A 19,243-nucleotide genomic window follows, 5' to 3' on the forward strand; every position below is an offset into this window, starting at 1 on the left:
ACATACTTGTTGGTGTGGAAGCATGTGGGTGCAAGGGGGTTGAGAAAGACAGACTTTTTTTTCTATTAGTATCTTTGTGTTAAAATGTATAATGTGGGTTCGGAGTATAGCTGTTTTCCAGGTTGTCATAATTTAAAGCAAAGGGGAAAGCTTCTGCACAAAGCTGTCGATATGGTACAGTTTTGAAGCCACCCAAATAGCTAATTTCTATTTCTGCTGCCGGGGAGAGAGGAATTAATCATAGAGAAAAAGGCTAGGAACCAAAGGACATCTTATCTGCAATCAAGATGCTCCTTAGAAATAGTAAATAAACTCTGATTCAGACTCGTTTTCACCCGTTTTTCTCTCTGCCTCCGGTTACAGAACCAAACTCTTACGACTTCTTTTTCAAGATTCAGTTCCTCGGCCATCCGCATGATCTCCTGAGAAGACGGCTTGTTCTGGTCCCCAAAGTGCCTCTCCAGAGCATCTTTCGCTGCAATACTGGGAGGAAGAAAGGAAAGCATGTTGTTTTTGGTGATTTCTTTCAGCTCAAAATTAGATGGAATCACCCTAATATAAACACAAAAAGGAAGTGGAAAGACTCTGAAGATACTTGTAAAACTTTTCAATACCGGGAAATATACAATTTGTTATACATTTAGAAGTTTGTCTCTGTAGGGTAAAAATGAGTTCAGACTTTGCTTATCCCACCTTCGACCACCAGAGGGCACCGAGTTCTTACATGTTCAGAACCATTTATATTCTTTACCAGAAATCAAACGTCTAATGGACGACGAACAAACCAAAACAAAACATATTTAGCTTTTCCTATGAGCATGATATAATCCCTGGTAGCGTACCAGTCCAAACCAATTTGCCAGTCCATGAGAGATAAATGTGGCAGCAAAAATGACAACCTTGGAAACTTTATGGGCTGCTTGACCTACCTTTTTAAGATCCCTCTCACTACCATCAAGGCGATGCCAACTCATAGTGATCCTATAGGACAGGCTAGAACTACCCTAGTGAGTCTTGCTTTACAGGAACGCTATATGGGAGTAGAAAGCAGCAGGTGGTTTCAAATTGCTAACCTTGCGATGGCAGGCCAATGCGTAACCACTACGCTGCCAGGGCTGCTTGGGGTCACTATAAATCGAAATTAACTGGGCCGCAGTGCATTTTTCTGTTCATTTGTGTTGTGGTTATATGTTTGGGATGACCACCTTGCAGGCCAACTTCAGGGCAGTGGGCCCTTCTCAAGGAAACCATTGCTATCGAGTGAATTCCAACGAACAACTATTCTATATGGGGTTTCTGAAGCTATAAATCTTTACAAGAACACACTGCCACATCCTTCTCACTTGGAGGAGCTGGTGAGTTTGAACTGCTACCTTACAGTAGAAGCCTAAAGCCTAACCCACAGCTTGCAACACTAGACCCCAAAGCCAAACTCATGCCATTGAGTGGATTCTGAGTCACAGCAACCCTATCGGAAAGGGGAGAGCTGCCCCTGTGGGTTTCTGAGGCTCTTTTTTTTTTTTTTTTTAAATCACTTTATTAGGGGTTCATACAACTCAGCACAATCCATCCATCCATTGGGTCAAACACATTTGTACATTTGTTGCCCTCATCATTCTCAAAACATTTGCTTTCTACTTGAGCCCTTGGTATCAACTCATTTTTTCCATCTCTCCCTGCTCCCCCTTCTCTCATGAACCCTTGATAATTTGTAAAATTTTAGTTTGTCATATCTTACACTGTCCAACGTCTCCCTTCACCCACTTTTCTGCTGTCTGTCCCCCGGGGAGGAGGTTATATGTAGATCCTTGTAATCGGTTCCCCCTTTCTACCCAACCCTCCCTTCACCCTCCCAGTATCGCCACTCTAACCACCATTCCTGAATCTGTCCTGGATTCCCCGTGTTTCCAGTTCCTATCTGTACCAGTGTACACCCTCTGGTCTACCCAGATTTGTAAATTAGAATTGCGATCAGTCTGATCTGAGACTAACTCTTTATGGGAGTAAAAAGCCTCATCTTTCTCCCAAGAAGGGGGCTGGCAATTTCGAATTGCTGATCTTGCAGTTAACAGCCCAGTGTGTAACCAACTAAGCCACCAGGGCCCTGCTGCTAACACTAATAGGAACCATGAAATGATAACACCTCTCCGCAATATGAAACGTAGACTCATGCTGGATTTCAAAAGATTGAAATACTTATTCCTCGTCTTCTCTTTCTTTCTAATTTATTTGAATAGCACTATATTGCCGGAGCAAGAATTTAAATGGGCAAGGACTTCAGGCATACAAGTTTTTGAGAAGTGATTATTGTGTTTTTGTCTTTATCTAAAACTTATGAATGGAAAGTGTTTTTGCATCAAACAACCCAAACTTGTCACTAAATGCTAAAAATTACTAGCTCTCCATTCCTAAACCTTAAGTTATTAAATCATGAATCATCTTTTTTTAACTTCCCATGTTTCAATGGATTTGACTCAAATTGCATTTATGTGTTAGGTTGCATCTATGCCACACACAATGTTCATTCCACGTTTAAATGCATTCTCCTTCCTCAGTGATTTTGAATATTTCAAACCTTATAGTAGTCCTCCGTTTCCTTTTTCTTTCACTTGCTCCCACTTTTTCATTGTATAAAGCTGGAATAGGGAAAACATGGGTAATTACTTTTAAGATAGCAGGTTTGTTTTTTTTTACTATCCAATTTAGGTTTCAATTTTGTAATAAAATAATGAAAACACTCTGGTTCCTTTCCAAAAAATAATGAAAACTGAAATCACTATAAATGTGTGCTTTAAATGTCAACAGTACATGATATTTTGTTATAAGTTATAGAATATTAAATACAGGGATAAATATTATCTTTGCAAAGACAATAATTTATTAATAATACATGACCGTGGTTGGAACACTAGCTCTAAATGCTTTTTAAACCATTTTCTTTATTCAGCCTTGGCATGTAGTGTGACTAGAGAATTTCATCACACTAAAGTCTAGTTGTTCATGTGGTAGGCTAATATGTGCATGCTCCACAGCTAGACTAACGTGGTTATCTAGGTAGAGTTAGGTGATTTATATCGCCTTGCTTGCTGTAGTACCGCATCTCTGTGTGGAGGGTACAGACATCTGAATATGGTAAAGCGTAAAAACAGTCATTTCCTTGCACAAGCCACACAACTGGCAAGCTTTTCTTCTACATCTCCTTCTTTTGCTGTTTACCTTCTCATAAATTCAGTTTCACACGTGTGTTGGATCGTCACACTTTTTAAAGCAGAATAGAACAAGTGGATCTTTTTCACTGACAAAAACGAAAGGACCCACCCTCTTGTTGCTTTAGTATTACGTCTATTGATTGAATCTCTTACTACTAGATGAATAAAATAGCAGTGGCTTCGGAAACATAGCGTTAGTACCTCCTACTTGCTCAGCTTCCTCTAACCATTTGGATAATATTGCCTTTAGTTTGCAGGCGTTTTTAAAGCTGAGCTGCAGGTTTTCAAATCGGCAGATCGTTGTTTGGCTGAATTCAGAGCCGTGCACAGCTGCCAGAGCTTCGCCAACATTGGTTTGGGTGTAGCCTGTGCAAAGACAAGAGAAACAGTCACCTCCACTTTGCCAAGTAGTTTTCATCTGGGTTTATGACCACACAATTTGCATATCTTTCTTGTCGATTATTAAATATTTCATAAGCATATTTTTGTTGGAAATTTGCAATCTTTGGTAAAATCCAGTGTAGGAGTGCCCAGTATTTCAAAAATAAATCCCTTCTTGTTCATATGTTCCTTTTTCTAGAAAGTCAGAGAATTCATCTGTCATTCATAATACTTAGCCAAACTAGATATGTGTCATATAATCACTTACTAAGACACTTAAAAATCCTTGTTCTTTTTATTGTTAATATTAAATAGCTGATAATGTTTATAAGGAATCTATAATATTACTTAGTATCACACCAGAGATATTTTAACCTCAATTTTTAAAGGGAAAATTTTAATTATATTGCTAAAGATACTAAATAAAACAGATACCAAATAAAAATGCTTATTTACTCTCAAATATGTGTTCAGAAAAGTTTATTTCTAGGCTATAATCACCCAATGTTTTATGTATCTTTTTGAGCACATATCATTTATCAGCTGGTAAAGTTTCTATCTCTGGCAAAAGTATCCTCATTGATGGTTACATTTTTTAAAGAAGACAGGTTGATATAAATCATCAACACCTAGTTTGAAACATTCACATCAATAAAATAGCATGCTGAAAATAAATGGTTTGAAAATGCATACTGCTTTATTACATAGAGTAGCTATATACTATTTCAGGGCCTAAGGCTATATACTTATATGTATAAATTGATTACATATGATGCCCATCAGTGAATATTATTATGAAGTTATGGCCTATACTTATGACCTATTCCATTAGTACACAGGTCTGAGTATCATTTTCAATTTTTTCACACTACTTCGTGATTTTTTGCTAAGCTAATTGTTAGTTATTTTATGTTAAAAGCACTTAAGAAAATGAAAAAAAAGACTTTGAACGATTCAAAGAGATGGAAATACAAGTAGCTGTCAATCATGTAAGAAAGCTTTCTTCACTCAAGAAGATAAATTTGGAATGACATTACAGTGAGGTACCACTTTAAACAATCGGATTCATAGCATGTGTTCCCTCAACACCTGTTTACTTATCCATGTGCCAGTCACGGTTCAGATAAGAGGAGGTACACCAGTAAAGGTAAAAATGAAAAAAACACCCACATACACAATTAAGTAAATAAACACTCAAAAGACTTCCTCCCTAAAAGGCAGGAGATCTTTTTAGCACTGGAGACATAGTGAAATTTGATATAATTTCTACAGAGAACAATTTGACAAAGGCTATCACAATTACCATTATACATACTCTTTGACCAAGCAATTCTGCTTTTAATACATCCCCTCTGCAATATTATGTAGATGTAAATGAGTTGTTTATGGTTAATCATTGTGACAGTATTTTCAATAGGAAAAAAAAACACCAAAATATTAAGTCAGTCTAAATTCTACCAGGAGGAAGCTGGTTAGATAAGTCATAGGGGATCTGTAAAATGGGGTGTGACAGATTTGCAAAATTATCTCTGAAAGGATACATAAAAATTAAACATTGATGAACAAAAGAAAGGTCAGCAGAAGGGAAACATGTCACAGTCTACCTTTCCATGCTTTTGAACCATATGGATGTAAAATACCATTGATCTGAAAATCTATGCCTTCGGCTATTAAGAAGGAACAAGGAACTAAAGGGGATATTTTATCTTCATAATCTAACTGAAATCTGTGGAAGGAGAGCAATGTTGGACTTCTGAGAAAAATATAAGAATTGTAACAGTAATATGAATTTTAACAGTAATATGAGTGGGCTTCAGAAAGTGCATTCAAAAAGTAAAATTCTGTTATCTTTCAATTCCATTTTCCCACAACTTTTGTGAAGCACCCCCTGTATTGTATGGGTTTGCAGACCAAGCTATTTTCCCCATTGTCCATAACAAACCCATACCTAACTTAATTCTTCTCACTTTAAATTCATTGGCAAACTTTTCAAGTTCTCTGATTTCTGGAGAATCCATGTCTACTGGCTCTTCCACCAATTTACTTTTCCGTCGTAGTTCTTGCTTGAACTCGGCAGCCGTTGGGTCCTCTGCCAGGAGAGGCTGGTGCATGGGAGGGAATCCATGAGTCAAGGTGTGATCAGGAAACTTATAAAGGCACGGGGTTAGGCTACCTAAACGTAAAGAAAGAAAAGGGGAAAAGAAGGAGAGAGTCGTTTGCGATTATCTTTTATGTGTTTACAATAAGCAAGGGCCCCGCTCCTCAAGAGCTCATTATCCTGCGACCAAACCAGTGACCGTTTAGCATGGAGTAGAACTACTCCGGTAGAATTTCTAGGGCTTTATGTTTGATAGAGGCAAAATGCCTTATCTTTTGAGGTTGTTAGTTTATTGTGCCAATCTGGCCGATAAACACATGTAGGGTTAATTGAAGGGCAGAGAGATAAATGGCTCGGCGAGCCTCTCCTTTCTAGTTCTCGAATCTCTTGCTTTCTGATGGTCGCACCAGGGTGCAGCTGCCTTAGCCAGTTTCCTGCTTCAGCTGGCAAGGCTCACTTCCTGCAAGACATCCCCAAGGAGAAGCCACATGGACATACCCCGATGCAGCGGTGGGTGCTAGAGCAGCCATGTGGAGACCCCTGCCAGCACTGAGATGTTTACACGCTCACTGATTTGGCTTTCCTCCTGCAGTTGGCATCATAGTGTGTTTTGGGAGATGGAGGAGGACTTTGTGGATTGGTGTCAGACATATGGGTTAATGTTGGACTTATGGGTTTGGGCAACACTGGGTTGGGCTTTTCTTGATGCACACTTAACCTTTATATAAAACTCTCTCTTATACATGAGTTTCTGTGGATTTCTCTAAAGTACCCAGACTAACACACCTTTCTTCCATGGAGGCGGTTGATATGTTCAAATCATAGAACTGACTAGACATAGAAGCATCCCAGTGCTTAAACACTGACCCACTGTGCTTCCTTATTCTGCCACCCAAACCCAAACGACCTCCACTGCCTCCCTACCCATTAGGTCTTACAGTGGCCAGAGGAGAACTGTCCTATAAGATAGAGCAGAACTGTCCCACAGACTCTCCAAGGTGTTCAGTCTTTACACAAGCAGATGCCACATCTTTCTCCCATGAAAATGCTGCTATAGACACTCCCAGGTTTACAGACTTTGTTATAACCAGTCAACCCTTTTAGGCAGAAGCCACAGCAGCTTAAAATAAATGTAAATCATTATTTTCCACCTCTCATAGAGCAGCAAAAATAAAACAAACCCCCAGAAAGGATAATGTGTTGTATCAGATTTCAAATAATTGGAAAAAAAGGAAGCAAATTCTCTTGGCAATGTAGCCTTTCCACCCACTGATGGGAATCAGAGGCTCAGTTCTAACCAAAATGTATGTGTTATCCTCTGCTTTTAACTCATTGAACACAGTCTTTGATATCTCTTATAAATAAGGAACTAGACTAAATATTGTGCATGGAAATTTTCCCATACTGGTGTAATTAATTGTACAATATTTTTAAAGTTGCACTCTTTAATCTGTAGCTATTTTATGTTAATGGGAAATAATCATGATTTTTTAAAAATTAACAAAAACTAGTAAAATGGCAAGTATGAGAATCCAAAATATATTCAGATGATTAAATAGATTTGAAGGATCGTTTGTGGTGCAGTGCTTAAATGCTGCGCTACAAATCAAAAGGGTTTGAATCTACCAGTCACTCTGCAAGAGAAAGACCTGACCCCACGCTTCCATACAAATCCCATGAGGCAGGTCAGCTCTGTCCCTTGGGGTCACTTGGAGTCAGAATGGACTTCATGGCTTCAAACAACGACAGAAAATATATTTGCGAATTTAGTAGGCATTAAAAAAATGTCGCTTTAAAAGTTCCTTTAGAAAGTTTGCAACAATACTTCTGGAAAAATATAAAATGTAATGGAATCACTTCTTGATTATAACTTAAGGAGAAGCAAAAAAGAAAAAAAATCCATAAGGAAAAATGCAATTTAAAATATAGATAATCCTCCCATAAGAACAGAAGATTAACTTTTATGCGTGGGTTAAAGATAAGTCACAGAGAGAGTATAACAAAACAAGCAATCCATAAAAAACAACAATAAATAAACAAATAGTACTTGTGGAGTTTATCCTTTTGAGGAAAGTCTATGTCACTTGAGGGACATGAGTAAGATAGTGATATAGTAGCAAAATTCCAACACGTTTTGTTTATGTTTCCTTCATCAGTATATGAGGGTTTTTTTTATTGGTAGCAAGTTAAATTTAATTTATATTTAATGATACATTGTATAGCCTAGACAATTTAATAAAGGAAAATACTGAGAAACTAATCATGTTGCTTATAAGTATGAATAAATATTTAAACCAAAATAAATTACTACCAAATACATATAATAATTATTCTTAGAAACTTACTGAAAATAAATGATGGCTATAGTTTCTTTGTAAGTATGTTCATAAATCAAATGTGCATAATAACATTTTGTCAGAATATGTATCTTATATTAATATGTAAATACGTAATGAGAAAAGAAGACTATACATCAGGCAATTGTCAAGTTGCTTTATTCATATGTGATTACAAAAACCAAAGCTACTGCCACTGCGTTGATTCCTACCCATAGTCACTCTGTGTTCAGAGTAGAACGCCGCTGCAAGGTTCCCGGCTGTAACTCTTCCCAGAAGCTGACTGTCTTTGGCCAGTTGAATGGCTAGTGGGCTGGAACCACTGATTACTCAGCAGCTTAGCATTTACCCAGGGTGTCACCAAGGCTCTCTTCTAAAGGAAAATACATCATTTAAAAATACACCCTTATCCAATGAACCCAGGACCCCTGGTGGTGCGTGGGTTTCCAGTTGGGCAGCTAACTGCAAGCTCAATTAGACACCCCCAGCTACTCTGTAGGAGAAAGGAATAAAGTCTCAGAAACCCACCAGGGAAGTTCTACTCTGTCTCAGGGTCACTGTGCATAGGGATCAACTGGATAACAGTGAGCAAATGTGACCCAATAGACTACATTGTTTTTCTGAAACAAAATAACCAGCAAAGCGAGAGGTAAAATACCAGAAGACAAAATTATTGTTTTGGAGCCTGGTGAGACTGTCAGGTAAGCATGTAAATGCTAACTGCAGGGTCAGCAGTTCAAACTCACAGCTTGTGCTCTGGGAAAGATGAGTCCGTCTCCTCCCATAAAGATTCATAGCCTTGGAAACCCTATATAAGATCAATATGAGTTGAAATCAACTATGTGGCAGTGGGTTTTTTTATTGTCTTTCAAGTCCATTTTTTTTAAAGCGTATCCATCAATTCTATGTTTTAGTGTGTTCTGCTCAGAGAAAAATATGTAGAGCCGTTGCATCAATTTTTAATCTATGAGCTCATTTAAAAGTATCTATTGCTTTGGAGTATATTTTTAGCTTTCGATTAGCTTTGGAGTTCGGTTTATTGGAGTAAAAGCAAACACATATGTATAAAGAAAATAAGCACATAGATTTTATCACTTGCTTAATATTTATTTTTTGTTGTTTCAGAGGTTTTTTTTTTAATATGCAGAACACCAGTTCTTTTATCATTTAGAAATATCAGGCGTCACTGGATATCCTTAATAATTAAATACCTTTCAGAAAGAAGAAAATAGGCTTCCATTTGGGTTTGTACATGTAATATTTTTAAGACACTTAAAATAATGTATTTAATCTATGTCATGTTATTTTGACTGTGCATAACTACTTCGTTGAATTTCTTCTACATAAACTCACCATACATCTGAATTGTCAGTAATCTTGATCATTACTCTCAATATTTCTTCCCCCAAACCTGTACCACTACTATTGCAAATCTTCTTCGCCACACGTTGTGCTGTGTTCATTTTTCATGTGTTATTTTCAGTATCCTTACATAAACAAATAGAGTAAGAAAAATATATGTCTTCCCCCACAATTTATAATTTGGTAATCTAACTTTCCTTGGGTGTCACAATGAATAAGCTTTGCAGTTGAAACTAGAACTGAAGTCCAGTAAGCACTGCGTTAAAACACATCAAAATAATTGCCTGGTTCATTTTCCACGTTGTCTGCACTCTGGTAAAGTGATGCTCTTTCAAAGGCTTATCCTGTACTTGAAATGAATTTGGCTAGATAAATAAAATGATTTTAGGCAAAAAATGAATGTTTAATTAAAATAATATATTTATACTACCCTTAGTTCCAGTTACACTTAGTTTATACTTTAAAAATAGTCTGGAAAAGTGAATGTTTAGAGAATCAATTAGAGTGCAGTTTCTCTAAAGTACACAGGAAACATCATGTAAAAAGGTTTAGAGCATCCCAAACCGAAAGGGAAATCTCCTTCTATAATTCTGATTCTATTTTCATTAAATATAAATGCCCACAATCATCTGTAGGAACATAGATTTCCTGGAACTAACCTAAAATGAAATTCATTATGGTGGCTTCAAGTCAATCCAAACACAGTGATCTCTGTAGGATGTGGCATGTATGTGGAGGGGAATGGAGAGTGGTTCATATGGCCAATAGGGGAAAATATTTTAAAAATTCTGTTTAAAGTCCTGGTCATTAATATTCTTAAAAAGAAGGAAAAACAGTTAAAGAGTTACAAACATTTTACAGAATGCTGCATAAGCAGGTGAATGCTTCATCTGTTTGCAAGTGTTTGCACATGATTTGCAATCCCAAATTTGCCTGTGGAATTGAGGATTCATGCTCCATCAATGTTCTGACTTGTTCTGTATGTAATTTTGTGTAGAGGAAATGCAGTGGAAATGGGAGAGAAAAAGAACTAAATACTTTAAAGCAGGCACCGGGAGACAGAAGGGACTGGGCCTCTGACGTGCGGACTCCCATTTACATGGTTAGCAGCAGACGCCTAGTCCAAGCACAGGACTGAGCAAAACCGGCTTGCCCACACCTCTGAGTTTGTGGGCTTTGAGGCCTTAAAACAATAAACAGAAGAAGCAGAGGGCCAAGGTAAATATATACCGCCTTGCCGTGGACATAACATAAGAACCTAAGCATTTTGAACTTCCATTTATTTTACTCCTTACGTACCAGATAGAACTGAACTGCTGACGCAGAGGTTATGCGCTGGGTTACTAAATGCAAGGTCAGCAGTTCGAAGCCCCCAGCTCTTCTGTAAGCATAAACTGGGTTTTCTATTCTGGTAAGGAGGCACGGTGTCGGAAGTTCACAGGGGCAGTTCTGCCCTGCCCCAGGGTTACGCGAGTCGACATTGACTACATGGCAGTGAGTTTGTTTTTTCGGGGTTTTTTTGAGTAATCATTTCACCTCCATGCAGTGGTAAATCCTGTCCACACAGGGTCTACAGCTGGATTTTGGAATGTTCGTTTTACTGGAACACAGGCGCACGCGTTCATTGGGTTATATTGTCTCTGATTGCAGGAGGACGACCATTGCAGAGCTGCGTTTTTGCAACAGAGAGCTGCAAACTCGCTGCCCTCGAGTGCACGCGGAGGACGCACAGGGACCCTCCATCCAGCACCGAGGAGAACGGCCTCGGTGCGTTTCTGAGACGGCAACTCTGCTCGGGACTAGAAAGTCCTGTCTTGCTCCCGAGGTGCAGCTGATGATTTTGAGCACATGTCGGGTCCGTGCAAACAACCCAAGAAAAAGAAGGATCGAGGGAAAGAAGCATAAAGAGGTGCGCTCTAAACCAGGCCTTCGGTACCAACCGTCCATGCCCCCTGCGGCCTTTGCTTCCTTGGCCCGCGTGGGGAGGGCACGTCCTGCCCCATCACCTTCGATCTATTTTTCACTTTTACTCTGAAGGCGAAGTAGCTCGGGGTGCCGTGGGGTAAAGAGCGGAGAAAAACACGGCTGTCTGACCCGTAAAGATTTTGTCTCAGAAAGCCAGGAACCGGGTCACGAGTCAGAATCAACTAGAAGTGGGTGTTTTCGTTGTTGTTTTTAATTTCCAAGTGTAAGTTTTTTGGGCTTTTAAAATTCTCTCTGAAAATTAATCTTTAAAAAAGAAACACACGTGGTTTGGCCACTGTACCACGAAATCATGTTGGTTTTCACACACATGACGTCGAATCTGATTTGAACAGTATCTAAGGAAAGGGGTTTGGGGGGGGCACTGTGTTTGTGGCTTGACCCCACTGCTTTAGAAGCTAGAGAAGAGACACAATCTCAGACGCTCACGAATCTGAGTTTTCTGGAGTATTTTATTGTTAGCTTGTTTTGTTTATTTTTGTATATTTATCTAAAAGAGAAGTCATAATGCATTTTTATTCGGGCTTATCAAAGTATCTAAATTTTCCAGAGGGAAAATTATAGAACCAGGAATTTAGGGTCAAGTGCATCTGAAGTGAAGCTTCAAGGAGAGAGGAAGGATGAACTAGGGTAAATTTGTCAGAACTTAACATCCGTGGCATTGTAATCCCACTCAACATAAATATGAAGCGATTGACCTTCCGAGGGGTTAGTTCTCTGCACAAGGTGCATAGATAATGTACGGGTGGTCCACTGCTTCCGATTAACCACTATTTTTGGTCTGCCCACACCTAGGCCGTGAGGCACTTTACCGTCATCTGAGAAGCTTCCTTCCCTCAACCTTAACAAAATATTACCAATAGCCCTCTCTTCCAGTGGGTTATTAATTGAATAGAATGCTCAGATTAAATGCAAATGTTAGAGTATAGGTAACAAAGTCACCATATTTAGATAAAATAATTTCACTGCTTTAGAAATATGCCTTCGCTTAAGTTTATGTATGTGACACTGAACCTGTCTTTGAGCTTGTTGAGGACAGAATGCTTCTGTCGATTTCGTGAAAACGAATAATTAGAAGAACACCTTGCGAATACCAGAGGATTCAAATGACCTATCTGAATTTCTATTATATGCTTTATTCTTTTTCTCTTCTATCTGCTTTATCTTAAACTCGATTTCTGCAGCATCTCTAGGGATGTAAGCAAGAGAGTGAAGATTCCAGGAGATTTAATCTGCCATGAAACAAATGTTAATACTTTATATATGTCCAAGTATGGACATTTTAACAAATTATGAAGTATGCTAAAAAATATTCAAATATAATCACGAATTATTCTTGCCATGGTAAGTTTTTCCCTTTAGTGACAAAATATATACCATTTTATTTTAAGGATATGTGTTACCTTGAAATATGAATGTAACCATTTTCCTCTTAATGATGACAAAGGCAGGTGTGAGTCACTTTAAAGCCTGTTTCAGGGACCTCTCACTGAGTGTGAGACAGCGATGAGTCAAGGAGGACTGGCTGGCTGACTGCAAGCTGGATGGAGCTGGTCTCTACACGACCTAAGCTGTATGTTGACTCGCAATATGAACAGGGACCTGATCTCTTGAGAATCAGGAAAAGATACTAGAATGCTCAGGACCATTGAAAACATGCTAGGCCAGTGATGCTCCTTTTGATTTGTTGGTGAGAAAAGTGGTAGAAAAACTATCTGAAGGTATTTGAGCAAGAGATTATTAGTCCCTGGTCTATGACTGATTTTACTTTTGGCTAACTCCAATCTTTTGTAAGTGATTGATTCTATGTAGGATAAGATAGGATTGATAAAATGTAGGATACATTTTTACGTCTAAAAATGTACGTGCTTCATGGAAATAGCCAGGAATGACTGTTATCCTTTCTTAAAGGAGAGTACAGTACACAGGCATGTGCTTAGCATTGCTAACAGACATAGTCAAAGCACTGCTACCTGGAACTCCTTTGCTGTCATGCACTCCGTGTTATTATTTACAATGAAACTAATTCATTCCTGAGAGGTGTTATTTTCAACACCTATGAAGTTAAATTAACTAAATGACTAGTTTTCAAAGAGGGAGAAAAGTTATAGCTCTTCTTTATTTTAATTATTAAATATAACATCACAGTTTATAGGTCACTAGGAAAGGACACCAGTCTTTCCTTTTGCCATAAATGTAGTTAAAAACTAGTTTATTCAGAAATAAAGAGTTTATAATTGAGAGAGCATAAGTCAATATTTTTCTGACATTTTGTTTTACTTTAAAGATTTAAATGTATATTAAACTGAGAAACTTTTGAGAAAAATCAAGATACATGAACACATTTCTTTATTCAATCTAACTTTCAAATTAGAGGAAAAGGTCCGTTTTTCTTTTCATTACTTATTCTGGATTACAGCAAAATACAATTCAGTTAGAAAATATTTCTTTCATATATGTTTCTCTGTCAATGTCACATACACATACGAGTATACACATATTGCATGTACACACTACTATGGTAGCTTCTTGTCACTCTTTTGAATTATCATCTTATTGGATTAATAAGTGCAACCAATCAAAGAGATGATATAAACAAATAACAAACAATGATACAACAAAAAATGGACATACTTTGTAAGTAATTAAAAATGTGAACCTTAGCAAGACTCTGAAATTAAATAGTGAATTTTACGATGAAATACTGTGCTAGCAGTGACTTCACACAAGTACCAATAAATAGGTTTGGGACAGCAAAGTTTCATTTTTTCAGAGGGAAACTCAAATATCTAGTGATTTTTCTCTCTATTGATACTCAGAAGAAAATTATGAAGGACATGCAATTCCTCAAACAGCTTTTATGAAAGCGCTCGGTCAGTGTCTTCTACCTTCCTAGGCTACTTGTCCAGAAGGAATGTTGTGAAGGTGGAAATAGTCTGTCCACTTATGCTGTCCAATATAACCTCAAAAGGTAGAGTATTTGAAAGATGGCTAATGCAACTGAAGAACCAAACTTTATTTTAGTTAATTTAAATGGAAATAGCTAAAGTGGGTAGTGGCTTCCAAATAGTACCGGAGACAAGCCCAACCACACCGTTGAGACGTGACAGCTCACAATTTGATATACGAAGCAAGCCTAGAAGTCAAGGAGCACAGCAGTTCAGGGTGATACAGAAGTCATCAGCTGTAACCACTGTGATCTCTGAGAAAACTGTTAGATATGACTACTAAATACCAGAAAGATCGCAATCAGCAGTTGTTTCAACAGAAAGTTTCAAGGTAAATTGTAAGACATGCTCTGGTTCTCATTCTGTAAGGCCCAGAATGTCCACCAAAGTGTTCTCCTATCCAATCTCATCTACCAAAGTGTTCTCCTATACAATCTCATGCACAAAGGGTTGTTTTTCTTACCTGCCATCACTCCATATGTTGAGGCCTGGTTTCCATAATGACAGGAGGGAACCGAATAGTGAAGTCCTGTTGCTGTGTTTCCCAACGTTGTCACCGAGAAATATGTAGGCAAGCATTTAGGATTTGGATGAAAAACAAAATACATTGGATTGGTAAGAAAATGTATGAGGATGGAAAACAAATTTGTTTCACTTTCAATATATATGCCCTTGTGGGTTTTTAAGTTGATATTATATGCCAATAGTTTTTCCTTTATTTTGGAGAAAAGTTCTCTGATTAGTTCGTTAAAATTAGGCATCAAGATTTATCTTAAGTAATTAGAATATAAATCCCCATCCATGAATTATCCTTATGCCCCATGAAAATGTGCCTGACCAGTTTGAATCTTGGTGCTCTGAAATTTTCAGAATCCTTGTAAGTCCAATTCAATATAGATGTTGAAATAAACTGAGTAGAAGAATTACCTCTAAAATTTTTTATGTAACGTAGAATTATAAAGTGGTTGTGTGTAGTGCGTGTGTGCGTGTGTGTGCGTGCCTGTGTGTGTTTCAGGAAGAATTGATTCTGAAACTAAGCTTGAGCAGTCTTATCTATTTATTTATATTTCTCCCCAACCAAAATCTTCAATCAAATAAGGCATGGCAGAGCAATTGACTTCCTCTTGGATACAAGCATAAAAACTCCACTATACTGTATTCAGGGTGTGACAACAAACCTGTGACGATGTATATGTATTTATGTTGCTAGTGAAACCTTGAAGTCACTGGTTGTTTTGTCTCTGCACATACATATAACACACAGTATTTGAAGGGGTTGCTGTATGGTCTGCAAAAACCTTATAATGCATGTGCTCTTTGCATAGAAATGTAGTATAGGTTCTCTGTGCACACACATTCAATTAAACAATTCTAATGACAGCTCATTAAACAATCCTAATCGATTGAGGAGTAACTTGACATGCATAATTGTTCAATGAAATAGATAAATATGATCTCATTAGCAATAGTCATATACCTCTTTGAATCAATGTTTATTTTGAACATAAATTTAAATGAGTGAATTTAATTAAGCTTTAAAGACTGATCACCAAGAGGGTTTAGACAACCGTGGACTATTCATAGTAAAACTACAAATCCATATTTTATTTTAATTTCCTTTATATCTATGTACAGCACTAAGGTTTCACTAATATAATTGCATCTTTAAAAATAAGTATAGTGTATAGTATAATTAATATAATTGAAGTCTTTTAGAAAAGTTAGATATTCTAGAGATTCGATAATCTGCAAATTAAAGTTATGAAATCCCTTTAGAAATGAAAACATATTTTATTAAATATAGAAAGTTTTGACTTGTTTTTTGTATCTGCATAAGTTTTCATTTTGTAACTCACAGAAATCATTGAAGCCATTTTATCTTATTATTGCTACACATAAAAGTATCATACTACCCATTCCAAAGTAAAGCAATAATCTTGAAACACATTTAGCAACCAAGTGTTCTTCCTATTACAACAAGTATTTTTAAATTTCTAACTCTGACAATTAGAAGTACAAAAATATTTTATGGAAAAACTATAAATCAATGCTATAATCTTGTAATACATCTTTAGGATGTTATCTTAGTTTCCTTTATTTTTACTTATTTTCACTTCCAAGTCTTCAATAGTTTTTATTGTACTGCTTTTGCTATATCCATTTAACTAACTTTAAATAATTAGTATTTCAAAACCTGAAATTGCTAGCTCATTGCTACAATTCTAAATTTTATTACCTTGATTGTCAAATATTTTTTCATACTCAGGGGGGTTAGACAAACATTGTATCATTATTTACATCCCCAATCTGAATAATATAGGAGATCTATTATTTCAAATGAGTTTAGTTGCCACAGGACTAAGCCCTACCGGGCAGGCCAGCAATCTGAACACAGCAGTTGGTCCACAGGATAAAGATGTCTCAGTCTGCTACTGGAACGCTTACATCCTAGAAGTTCTGTTGGGTTTCTCTGCCCTGTAGGGCAGCTTTGATTTGGAATACACTCATATTGTGTGGCAATTGTTTCGATTTATTAAAAACGCTTTTGGGGAGACAACTACTATTATATTTTCTAAAAAACGCATGTCATAAAACTGGAAAACATGAAGCATACTTCCATTATTACCTTTTAGGTTATGGGAATATCGGGTAAATGAAAAAGAAAGAATCCGCATTAATGATTTCATTTAAGTCCAGGTATTTTATTTCTAAGTTATTTTAAATTCAGCTCAAGATGGATGCCAGACACACACACACACACACACACACACACAATTTTACGTGTAAATACTTAAAATTATATTTTCATTTCTAAATGTGAAGGAGATGGCACTTAAAATAAATGTAAATTAATTGTATATTGCTATTTTAATGAGAGAGGGTTACTCAAATTGGGGCTTCGTCCATTTGTAAATCTACTTAAAAAACTTTAATTTTTATTTCTATATCAAAGATAGTATTCATTTAAAAAAATCTACCTATTTGGTTGATGATTTTGAGGCAAGATACCTGAATTCTCTACTTTCAATTTTATTTAAGAGAGTTATTTAAATCAAACATTGTAACTGTTAGAAGTTCAACTCTCTTCCAAAGATAATATTCAGAAGATTTAACTCAACTCTTGGGATCTAAATGCTATGTTGCTTCTAGCTTTGATATTTGGGTTTTGTATTCGACTAAAAGAAAAGTTTATTAAAGTGTATTTGTTCTATTCTTTGAAATTCCTTATTGAAAATATTCACCACTATTCAATTGCGGTTTATGACCATTTTTAAGCATATATAATGGGAAATTAAAAATCAAAATTATTTTTCTAAATAAAGTAGTAGCACCTTTTAATCATGCCATTATGATGTTTTTAATTTTTGTGCTCAGTCCATAAACATTCCCATTAAAATTGCTTTCATATTAAAAATTCCAAGCTCATCGTGTTCTGTTGTATAAAACAGGTTTTCTTTATAAATAAAGCAAGCAATAATTTAAATTACTGTATTTACTAGACACGATTGAAATTTTTTGTAGGTATTTTGGTGCATCGAATTTCCTTAATATTTAGTTTAAAGCGAATTGAAAGGGAAAAACAGAAGAAGCAAAGCAATCCTACATCAATAAGACTCAAATAATCGATTCTGGCAACTTTAGGCCCAGTCCTTATAAACTGTTATTAGAGTTAGTACCTGTGGACATCACATTGGTGGCGTGATTGGAGACTGGTAGGCATTCAGCAGCACTGTGATGCATGATCAGAGGCAGCGTCGCAGAGGAGTCAGAATTCAGAGGTATAAAGGCATCAGCTGAAGTAAAAGGTTGGCAACTCATTCCCACAAGAAGCGTAGGACAATAAGTCGGAGATTTTGTTCCCTTATCGTCTCAAAAGACCGTTTCAGTTCTCCCTACCTGCATATATACATCAGGAGGGTTCTGAAGCCCCAGGAGGGCTTGTGCAGGTATTTATACAGCAGGGAAATCCCTTTATACATGTTAATAGTCTTTTCCCAGGAGTATTGCTTTATCAAGCTAGACTGCCCTCTATTTGTCCCAAACATGTTCCTGGATGTGAGGCATAACCCTAAACTGAGGAGAAGGTGAAAATCTGAAACTTTGTTTGGCACTTTCAGTAATTTGTGTTTTTTAGAGAAAAATGCAGAAAAGGCATCCCTCTAAGAAATAATGCTAGGACAAAAAAAGCAGGTGTCTTTTTGCTATGAAGGTCACTGCGAATTCGCATATCAGTAGCTCTTTTGAAAAGCCGGTTTCTCATTAAACCTGCAAAATACCATGAAACAAGATAATTGCACATACAGTAAAACCTGTGGAAGATGGAATCTGTGGGAAGTGGAATCCTGTTAAAAAGAAAACTCCAAATATTTTTCACAAAGAGAGCAATTAAAACGTGGTGACTATACCCTGGCAAATGTGGAAAACGCGTGCGACCAAGACAAAAAGACCGTCTCATCAAGTTGGTTCGCACCGTTTCCAAGGTCAGCAGTTTGAATGTGCCCACTGCTTCCAGGAAGAAAGTTGAGACTTCCCGCTCTAGTGATGATTGACCCTCTTGGAAATCCACAGGGTCAGCTGTACGCTTGTCCTATGGGCTTGCGATGAGTTGGAATTAACTTGATTACAGTAAGATTGTAAGATTCTAATTTTATATCGAGAGAATTGTCTAAGGTTAAATATAAGTGAAAGTATTGTTAACTAGGGATGCACAGTTGTGAGCAACCATGGAAACCAATTTGCATCGTAAATAGAAACTAGGAAAACAAATGAATATAAATACCAAAAATATTTGGTATATTTGGAGAAGGAGATGTTATAATGTCGCTCAAATCATTAGTTATTGCATGAAAATACGTAATCGTGTCTTTCACAGTGTCAGCGTCTGTGCTTTGAGGTTATATGTATTAGTCTTTTTCCACAAGAGAA

At 37.0% G+C, this 19,243-nt stretch overlaps 1 protein-coding gene across 2 annotated transcripts; it reads right to left on the bottom strand.

Annotated features, from left to right (window-relative positions):
• Window positions 1–272: 272 nt before the first annotated feature.
• POU1F1 (POU class 1 homeobox 1) lies at window positions 273–18,136 on the bottom strand. Of its 2 annotated transcripts, XM_004706430.1 has the most exons (7): window positions 17,995–18,136; window positions 17,923–17,953; window positions 14,781–14,905; window positions 5,539–5,763; window positions 3,411–3,575; window positions 2,576–2,636; window positions 273–483 (listed from the first exon to the last, which is right to left on the bottom strand). In XM_004706430.1, the coding sequence occupies exons 1-7, from the start codon at window positions 18,134–18,136 to the stop codon at window positions 273–275; spliced, it is 960 nt and encodes a 319-aa protein (XP_004706487.1). The 2 variants fall into 2 exon arrangements, with proteins under 2 accessions (XP_004706487.1, XP_004706488.1); XM_004706431.2 differs by lacking the exon at window positions 17,923–17,953 and having other exon boundaries at window positions 14,781–14,852.
• Between the last annotated feature and the right edge of the window lie 1,107 nt (window positions 18,137–19,243).

This window comes from Echinops telfairi, unplaced genomic scaffold, assembly GCF_000313985.2.
Source record: "Echinops telfairi isolate 266 unplaced genomic scaffold, ASM31398v2 ScPeMD7_6;HRSCAF=24_1, whole genome shotgun sequence".
NCBI lineage: Eukaryota > Metazoa > Chordata > Mammalia > Afrosoricida > Tenrecidae > Echinops > Echinops telfairi.

Coding starts and splice junctions, on each gene's coding strand:
- POU1F1 (XM_004706430.1), bottom strand. CDS start 18,136: ATGAGTTGCCAACCTTTTACTTCAGCTGATGCCTTTATACCTCTGAAT. Junction 14,906..17,922: donor GATTATTTGAGTCTTATTGA/TGTAGGATTGCT, acceptor TGTTTTTCATCC/AAATCCTAAATGCTTGCCTA. Junction 484..2,575: donor AAACGGAGGACTACTATAAG/GTTTGAAATATT, acceptor TCTTCCTCCCAG/TATTGCAGCGAAAGATGCTC.